This window comes from Natrix helvetica (assembly GCF_964273705.1).
Source record: "Natrix helvetica genome assembly, chromosome: 16".
Classification (NCBI taxonomy): Eukaryota; Metazoa; Chordata; class Lepidosauria; order Squamata; family Natricidae; genus Natrix; species Natrix helvetica.
The window spans coordinates 5045687-5056006 of record NC_138563.1 but is presented as its reverse complement, the minus strand read 5'-3'; the positions used below and the strand labels follow the sequence as shown (position 1 = coordinate 5056006).

The window sequence follows — 10320 nt, the reverse complement described above, 5'->3', positions numbered from 1 at the left end:
TCTTGTGCATATTAATCGGCATTTGTTAAAAAATAAATTGACAAGCTAACTTGTCAAGCTGAGTTTGGAAGGATGCTCCTCAAAATGAAGAAATCCGTGTTGACCCTAAGGTTCAAAGATTGTCCCAATGGTCAAAACTAGCTTAGTTTGGAAGCCAAGAAAAATCCTCCTGCATTTTTGCCACTCTCGAAATAACTTGTCCTGCTTTTGTGGCTTAGTTGCCCCTGTAATCCTGTTTCCCCATAAATAAGACCCAACTGGAAAAATAACCCCTTGCATGGTTTTTTCAGGATGCTCGTAATATAAGCCCTAAAATAAGACCCAGTTAAGATCATCAGCCAGATGGACGCAATTAGTACCGTATTTCCCCCAAAATAAGACCTAACCAGAAAATAAGCCCTGATACATCTTTTGGAGCAAAAAATAATATAAGACCCAGTCTTATTTTCGGGGAAACACGGTATCACTACACAGAGGGAGCCACAGGAAACATGGAAGGCTACAACCACACCAAAGTCATTGAATTCATCATTGTGGGATTCCCACATCTTCAGCACCTCCAAAGTCTCTTTTTCGTTTTGCTCCTCATCGTCTACTTCTTCACCATCTTTGGCAATCTGTTGATTTTCACCATCATCCGTACAGATTGCCGGCTCCATACACCCATGTACTTTTTCATCAGCATCCTTTCCTTCTTGGAGATTTGGTACACAGCAACCACCATTCCTAAGATGCTGTCTAACCTGGTTAGTGAAAGGAAAAGCATATCCTTCACGGGGTGCCTCCTTCAAACTTATTTTTTCCACTCTCTTGGAGCCACCGAATGCTACTTGCTCACCGCCATGGCCTACGACAGGTATCTTGCCATTTGTAAGCCCCTGAGATACCCTTCGGTGATGACAACCAAGATGTGCGCACAGATGGCCGCCAGCTGCTGGGTCTGCGGTTTCATGTGTCCCATCACAGAAGTCATCCTGGTCTCCAAGTTGCCCTTTTGTGGCCCCAACCAGATCAAACATATCTTCTGTGACTTCCCACCACTGCTCAGCTTGGCCTGTACGGACACCTCAGTCAACGTGCTGGTTGACTTTGCGGTCAACGCTTTCATCATTCTGGTGACTTTCTCGTTCATCCTGGTCTCCTATGCCAAGATCATCCAAACGGTCTTGAAGATCCAGACCGCTGAGAGCCGTGAGAAGGCTTTTTCAACCTGTGCCTCACACCTGACAGTAGTCCTCCTTTTTTTCGGAAGCATCATTTTCATGTATGTGAGACTGAAGACGAGCTACTCCTTAGAGTACGACAGAGCCTTTGCAGTGATCTACGCTGTCCTGACTCCATTAGTCAATCCTATAATTTATAGCCTTCGAAACAAAGAAATCCTAAGGGCAATAAAGAGGAGAATTCACCTGAAGAGCCTCCTCAGACCTTGAATCTCTTGGAACGGGCTTCAGATTTAGTGATCCACAATGAAATATGCAGTGAAATTTAAACTTAAGGCTGGTGATGAGGTGGACAGTACGAAGGTCAAATTGACAATTCAGAGTTATAGCACAAAAGGCCAATTATTTGAATTACAAGGTCTATCACCTCCACCGACATGACCAGATTTGAAGAACAACAAGTGGGGAAAAGATCTATGTATGTATATTTATACTAGCTGGATACCCGTGCTTTGCTATGAAACTATGTAATCGGGCTTGATACATTGACACTTAAAGCTTGAAAATTAATGTAGAATGTGTAACTCAGCATTAGAGGATGTTAATATAAGGCGACTGGCAGTTGGAACAGAGTTCTTTTCAGGTGGGGAGGGGGAGTAGAATGTCTAACTCCTTAGCATTGATGCATGCTAATTCTGTATAAGAAATATTGATGATCTGATAGTCATTTTGAAAAATCCTTTCCTAGCAAGCACCTAGAAGCCAAGAGGAACATATATGCCAAAGTTTATAGGCTTTACAGTTCTGGAGATGTTGTGATGTCGCATGAGTGGCATTTCGCTTTTATATATATAGATTGCACACACATATACATGATTGCATATATCTTGGAGTGCATTGTTCCAAAGGTGCTTTTTTTTCAAGAGGCAACTGGACTTTCTTTGTTCTTCTTTGGTTTCACTTCTCATCGATGAACTGAAGAAGCTTCTTGGAGGAGAAACGAAACGCCTTCAAGGAAAAGCAAAGACAGTCCAGTTGCATCTTGAAAAAGCACCTTTGGGACAACCATGGCCTGGATGACAGAGAATCTGACTTGGAGCCACAGTGGCGCAGTGGTTAGAGTGCAGTACTGCTGGCTACTTCTGCCGGCTACCTGCAATTTGATGATTCAAATCTCACCAGGCTCAAAGTTGACTCAGCCTTCCGTCCTTCTGAGGTTGGTGATCTGGGGAACCAGATTCTTGGGGGGGGGGCAAGAGGCTGACTCTGTAAACTGCTTAGCGAGGGCTTTAAAGCACTGTGAAGTGGTATATAAGTCTAAGTGCTATTGCTATTGCCCTTCCTTCCTCCCTCCCTCTCTTCCTCCCTCCTAAAAATTAACTCAGCCTTCCATCCTTCCGAGGTGGATAAAATGAGGACCCATATTGTTGACCCTGTAAACCTCTTACAGTGGGTTTTAAATGCACTATAAAGTGGTATGCAAGTCTAAGTGTTATTGCACTTGTCATCTCCACAGACATTGGAGTGTGTTGTGATTATTTCTGTTGCTGCAACCATACTGGAGCAAGGCTATATTCCTGTTCATAAGATCTAATTGGTCAGCAATGAAAGTCTTGGGGCAACACATCAATCAGGGATTAACCTCACACAAATACCATCAAGCTATGATGGCTTGCAGTACTCCATTGCAGTAAATCCATTTCAACCCACAGAAGACACACACAGAGCATTCGGCATTTACTAAATTCTTCAAAATAGTCAGAGGAAAACAAGGACAACCAATGCACGAACAGAGTGATATTTTCTCCGTATACCAAACTATCGTTACTATTAAAACTAATTTAGAATTCATATTCTCTATAGTATCCACAAGTTTTCCTCTCTAAAAATTCAGTGAATGAGACTGTATTTTCTGTAACTTATCCTTTATCGGGCACACTTAAAACAGCCCAATTTCCCATGTCTAAATTTCCCTGGACACATGCTAAGGTTTTCAACTCAAAGATTTATTAAAACATAAATCTATTCCCGATTATAAAAAAAAGTTAATATAATAATAAAAGAGATAATTCCAAAGAAAGTAAGGCTAATGAAGGATATTTGTTTGATTTTACCAGATCTAAGTAAACCGCACAAGAAAGAACTGAAACAGCTTCGGCAAACATTCCTTTCAATGTTTTGGAAAAAGTGTAGAATTATTATTTGCTTAATAATTCAAGGCTCCATGTGTGACAGATTACCCAAGATAACAGTGCAAAATAATCCCACTTCAAACACTTGTATGAATGTATGCTTCCTGAGGGTAAATGAATGTAAATAAAGCTTATCCTCCAGATTTTGAGATCTCTGCAGACTCTTTTCAATTATTCTATTTTTTTTTATATCAATTATCCATTTCTGGAAAGTCTCCCATCTCAGAAATTCACAATGAGTAAATAACTTTGGCAGCTGACATTTTATGCTTGTTTTCCTTTCCTGTTGGTGCTTTCTAGCTAGATTTTACCAGTGCGACAAAGTCATTTATCGAATATCCTCCCTCTATTTTGCACAAGCTGTTGATAATCAAGTGGAGATATCAGGATAGGAGATGGATTCCTGAGCAATTTGGTCAACTGGAATCAAATTTCCCTACTGGGATTGGATCCAATCCATTCGAGGAATTGATCCAAGGCATCCAACTTAGCCATAATCCCCTGAGTTGATTATTTATACCACATTACCGAAACCTGACTGGTAACACTTCAAGAAATGATAGTTAAGTGATATGTAATCCTTGGGTTATTTATCCTTCATGCATTATTTATACATTCCTTGATATACTGGTGTTTTTCTTTTCTTTTTTTTGTCCCAAAAACTTTCAGGATGGTTCAGAGCTAAGCAGTAAAGCAAAACGAATTCTTGATCTTACAAGCTAAAAGACATAGCAGGGAAGGAAAGAGGGAAATCCATGTATAGATCTTCACATGACTAGATGTGGTGGAAAGAGCTCAGGTAGGCATATGCAATGATGGACAACTATGACATATTTCAGGGGAGCAAAACTGGTGTGTGTTTTTTTTCAACAGAGATGATGCAATAGCTATTTATTCTCTCCCTCTCCTATGCAAAAAAAAGGGGTTTTAAAGCCATACCATACACTTACATACAATCTCCCATCCTTTGCAATCATATTACAAGCAGCTGCACCCTCTTCGCTGATGAGGTAAAACTATTCAACACCACTTACAATGCTGCTGCCCTACAAAATGACCTTGACTTTGTGTCAGAATGGTTGAATCTCAACCAACAATGGTCTTACACATTGGCAGCAAAAATCAGAACACCAAATACAAGTTGGGTGGGAATGATCTCGTAGACGGCCCCCACTCTGTCAAGGACCTAGGAGTCCTCATCTCAAACAACCTAAGCCCCAGAACTCACTGTAACAGCATTGCCAAAAAGGCATTAAGAGTTGTTAACCTAATTTTGCAAACTTGTTCTCGGGTAACATTGTACTGAAAACCAGGGCATATATTTATTTATTTATTTATTTCTTGGATTTCTAAACCGCCCCCTCTCCCAAAAAGGGACTCGGGGCGGTGATATAAACCTTTTGCTAGACCAATCCTCAAATACAGCTCCTCTGCCTGGAATCTACACTGTATATTGGACATTAATGCAATCGAGCGAGTCCAAAGGTATTTCACGAGAAGAGTCCTCCACTCCTCTGCTCACAACAGAATCCCTTATGCCACCAGGCTCAAAATGTTGGGCTTGGTCAACCTGAACTACACCACCTGCGGTCAGACCTAAGCGTAGTACACAAAATTGTCTGCTACAATGTCCTACCTGTCAATGACTACTTCAACTTCAACTGCCAGAACACACAAGCAAACAATAGATATAAACTCAAGGTAAACCGCTCCAAACTCGATTGCAGAAAATACAACTTCAGCAACAGAGTGGTCAACGCCTGGAATGCTTTACCTGACTCCGTTGTTACATCCTCAAACCCCCACAGCTTTAAACTGTCAACCGTGGACCTCACCCCATTCTTAAGAGGAATGGGGGCGTGCATAAGCACATCAGAGTGCCTACCGTCCCTGTCCTACTGTCTCCATTTATTTGTGCTCATTTGCTTTGTTCATGTCCATGTTTATCCTTATACCTGTTATCTCATATATGTTTGACAAACTGAAATACATTAAATAAATAAATGAAGTCTCTTACCTGGAGGCCTTCTTGGTAGAGAAGTCATCCGCTGACCATCAATCTCTGCCGTTGGATGGGAAGCCATTGCATTTTGTCAGTGTTGATTTCGCAACCTTGTGAATTCATTCTTCCTTCTTCACTTCCTCTTCCTCTTCCTTCCCAGATGCACCAACTCCATTTTGCTGATGCAAGATTTTTGGAGCAGAAGAGCCCGCCCAGATGTTTTGCAGGGCTTGGGGATGACTTGCCAGGCCCTTTGCGGACTGTCTCCAAGTTGTTTTCCACCTCTGATCCTAGGATAGAACAGAGTCAAAAGAGTACATTAGAGGGAGAAGACTTGAGTGGAAGATTAGCAAGGAACTTTGGGATGGTCAAAGCAGGACCAGGGAGTGAAGCTCCCGCCTAGGGGTCATGGTTTCCCTCCTGCCTAGGGGTCATGGTTTCCCTCTTGTCCATCGTTGACCAACCAAGGCAGGACAGCTACATGGTGGAGATGCTGAAAGATTCCCTATTAACCCTGAAGATGATCTGGCCAATGCCATCTTGGAACTTCAGTATTGTCACACTGGAGCAAGGGATAGGGAGGGGGATAGATAGGACAGATAGATAGATAGATAGGACAGATAGATAGATAGATAGATAGATAGATAGATAGATAGATAGATGATAGATAGATAGATAGATAGATAGATAGATAGATAGATAGATAGTGTTTCAAACACTTTCAACAAGTTAAATACTCATTGAGGCTGCTTTGAAGCACAAGCCTTCCCCTAATGGATTTTAATTGCATTGTGTTGTTATATGCGTGTAGTGTTGGAGCATTCACCACCTCTGGAGGCAAGCTGTTCCATTGATCAATTGTTCTAATTGTCAGGAATGCAAGGACCTTACATCATAAGTCACTGTTTTCAGTGCCATTGTAACCGGGCAGTCACTAAGCAAATGGTTATAAATTAAGGATTATGAGAGTTCGGAAATAAATGAACTCAGTATCATTGGATTCTCCTGTGATTCCCTCTTCTTCTTTATTTGGATGTTAACAAAACCCTCTAGTTCCATGTTGGATGTGGGAAATAATAAAATAAAATGTGAATGCAATTGCATGGGATTTAATTGGGATTTGTTTTGCTTTTTCTGATTTCTCTGCTCTTAGACATCCGCTTCTCTTATCCAGCCATTGGAAAGCTGAGAAGGGAATATTAAACCCCGCTCACTTCCACTTTGAAGCTGTGTCAATACTAATGACACCGGTAAAGAGTCAGATAATACACTTTTATATTAAAGGATATAACATTCCTTTCTTTTAACACAAAAGGAAGCCCCTCTGCTATTTTATTGTCAGCTACACGAATCCGTATTTGTGTAGTCCAATGTAATCATTTACATGATGGGTTCCTGTAGCTGTCCCTCAATAGCTTACAGAATATTTTAAAAATGCAATATTCAGCCCATAAAGGGCTGTTTACACACTAAAGAGACCTCTGTGGCATTGATGGAAATTTAAAACATGCAGACCAGATGTTTCCGCAGAATTAAAAACCCAACGTGGAGCAGAAATAAGATAATAATATATAAATCTAAACACCTTTGTTTGTTTCGGTGACCCCCAAGTGGGAATATATATATTTCTAAAATTTAGAAAATCAAGGCACAACCTTTTTATCTTGGCCACTGTTTGTAAGGCAAACACACCGTGAGAAGAATAATCTTTTTGTTTTATAATGATATTGTTGAGGTTGGTTGCCCAGCCAGCCAGATGTTTAGAGTGGATTTGGCATTTTTATCCAATTATCGTTATTTCTGAAGAAGGCTCACCAAATGGTGGTGATTTATGATCAAGCCAAGCTTCCTTCTGAAGTCTTAATACTCCTCCATGATATATAGGGTTCTAAGCAAAGTTGCTCTTTTGTAAATTAAATTTTGGGAGGTCAATTAATTCTAATTTTCTGCGGTTTTTCTATGGCTGTAACTCCTAACATGGCAATGATTTTGGGAAGTTTGCTTCGCAGTCTTTGAATTTTAATTGAGATGATGATGATATGATAATTATGATGGTGATGATTTCCCCTTATTAGTCATTTAGGTGAGGTGGGAGGTGTAGATATCATCATTAAATAAAATGAAACATAATCAAACAAATGATTATAACCAACATTATCATCATTAATTAATCCATATGCTGGACTTGAAAACGGGGTTTCCCCAGGCAATTTTTCTAACAGATTAAAGTCAGGATGATTTCTAAAATAAATGCAAATGGATAATAAATCACAAAGGACTATATAGCACTAAGTTCATAAAAGGGAGCAATGAAACAAAAGCTTTCCAGAGAAACTAATAAGAACTAATGCATTAATTAAAATGGTTACATTTTAACTGTACTCGATCAATTGAAACAATTATATAAAATGGGCCCCTTTCCAAAGTTTGCACTGCGTGGTCAATGACAGAAAAAGGGCATTATAAAAATAGGCTGTGGAATATATATACCTATATGTATATTATCTATATGTATATCTATATGTATATCTATATGTATATCTATGTATATCTATGTATATCTATGTATATCTATATCTATATCTATATCTAATCTATCTATATATGTGTGTGTGTTTATGTATATGTATATGTATGTATATGTATATGTATATGAATAAAGAGAAAGAAGGACTAGGAGAGACATGATAGCAGTCTTCCAATATCTCAGGGGTTGCCCCAAAGAAGAAGGAGTCAAGCTACTCTCCAAAGCACCTGAGGGCAGAACAAGAAGCAATGGGTGGAAACCAATCAAGGAGAGAAGCAACTTAGAACTAAGGAGAAATTTCCTGACAGTGAGAACAATGAATCAGTGGAACAGAAGTTGCCTCCAGAAGTTGTGAATGTCCCAACACTGGAAGTCTTTAAGAAGATGTTGGATAGCCATTTGTCTGAAACGGTATAGGGTTTCCTGCCTAGGCAGGGGGTTGGACTAGAAGACCTCCAAGGTCCCTTCCAACTCTACTATTGTATTGTATTGTATATGTATATGTATATGTATATACAATTAACGTACATAAATGTACTCTGGCTATCCTTTGTTTAGTTTCCCACCAAAACGCCTTGGCGTTTCTGCCAAAATGTCACCTGTCTCTCCAGCTGACTTGCTTTCCTGCCAAAATGTCACCTGTCTCTCCAGCTGACTTGCTTTCCTGCCAAAATGTCATCTGTCTCTCCAGCTGACTTGCTTTCCTGCCAAAATGTCACCTGTCTCTCCAGCTGACTTGCTTTCCTGCCAAAATGTCACCTGTCTCTCCAGCTGACTTGCTTTCCTGCCAAAATGTCACCTGTCTCTCCAGCTGACTTGCTTTCCTGCCAAAATGTCACCTGTCTCTCCAGCTGACTTGCTTTCCTGCCAAAATGTCACCTGTCTCTCCAGCTGACTTGCTTTCCTGCCAAAATGTCACCTGTCTCTCCAGCTGACTTGCTTTCCTGCCAAAATGTTACCTGTCTCTTCAGCTGACTTGCTTTCCTGCCAAAATGTCACCTGTCTCTCCAGCTGACTTGCTTTCCCGCCAAAATGTTACCTGTCTCTCCAGCTCCCCAGCCAAGCCTCAAGATCAAGAGGGGCCTTTTATTTTTATTTATTATCCGTGCCACATTTTTTATAAAGGTTAGTGCCAATTACAGCATGTTTCATTTAATATATTGATATATATATATCACAGTAATGATGTATTTTATTGTCTCTCGTGTAATTTATAAACTTAAATATGGGGGGTGAAGGGGCCCCATGAGTGGAATAGCCTAGGGCAGTGGTGGGCAACCTTTTTTTTCAACTGAGCCAAATCTCGCCAAAACCACGATTGAAATTTATTTTGAGAGCCACATTTTTAAAACCGAAAATACATAGGATGGTACACTGTTTTTAGTTTCAATAAACTCTGGCATTTGAAGCACGCAAGTCTTAAAGCTGTCAAGTTACAAGATCCTTGCATCCCTAACCCTTTAGGAAAAAAACCCCAAGGGGTCTTCAAACCTGACAGCTTGAAGACTTGTGGACTTCAACTCCCAGAATTCTGAGAATTGAAGTCCACCAAGGGCATCAATCATATTAGCCCAGGCAGGGATCTGCAAAATTGGCTCTTAAGACTGGTGGACTTCAATTCCCAGAATTCTGAGAATTGAAGTCCACCAGTCTTAAAACAGCCAACTTTGCAGACCCCTGTGTTAGCCCAAAGCCAACGAAAAGAAAAAGGAAAGGGACGCTTAAAGGTTCAAACAGTAGAGCAAACGCTTCAGAGGCAACAGTTTTCACGGGGAATTAGAAGAGAGAGCCCTGGAGTTTCGCTGCCCACCCGGTCAGACCTCGCTTTCCTCGCATAATTGGCTAATTTGCTACTGCCCGGCTCCCCGGTTAGATTTTTGCTGGGAGGGGGCGGGGGGGGGGAAGCTCCTTAGCCTGCGTTTCTTTTTCTGCCTCCTCGCTTCTCGTCCCCGCCCGACTTCAGGATCCTCCCTAATCATTGTGGGTCGAAAAGAAAAAAGGGAAAGGGGCGCTTGTTTTGAAGTGCCCGAGAGGAGGGAGGGGAGCGGGCGCTTCAAAACAAGCGCCCCTTTCCCTTTTTTCTTTTTGATCCACAATGATTAGGGAGGATAATAATCCGGCACACAGAAGAGCTGCATTAAAATGTGTAAAGAGCCGCTTGTGGCTCGCGAGCCGCGGCTTGCCGACCACTGGACTATTTCAAGAAAGCAAGGTCAACTCCTGGACCCGAAGTAATTTTAGTTCATTTTTACACCTTTAGTTACTTGAAGTAACTAGTCCTCTGCATGTTTCCTTTTAAGGACTTGAAGCTGGGCTAGAATTTCTTTTCTCAGGTCCCAAGAGTTTAAATTTATTAAACAAAGTCAGGTCACCTGCAGGGACTGAAGCAATTTTGCCTTTAAGCTAATTTTAACACTTACATTCACCTGTGGTAGT

At 40.9% G+C, this 10320-nt stretch overlaps 1 protein-coding gene across 1 annotated transcript; it reads left to right on the top strand.

Annotated features, from left to right (window-relative positions):
• Positions 1-491: 491 nt before the first annotated feature.
• LOC309399792 (olfactory receptor 6N2-like) lies at positions 492-1433 on the top strand (the record flags this gene model as incomplete). The annotated part of the gene is made up of 1 exon (XM_081967904.1): positions 492-1433. One exon carries the CDS (start codon positions 492-494, stop codon positions 1431-1433), a length of 942 nt encoding a protein of 313 aa, XP_081824030.1.
• Positions 1434-10320: the final 8887 nt, after the last annotated feature.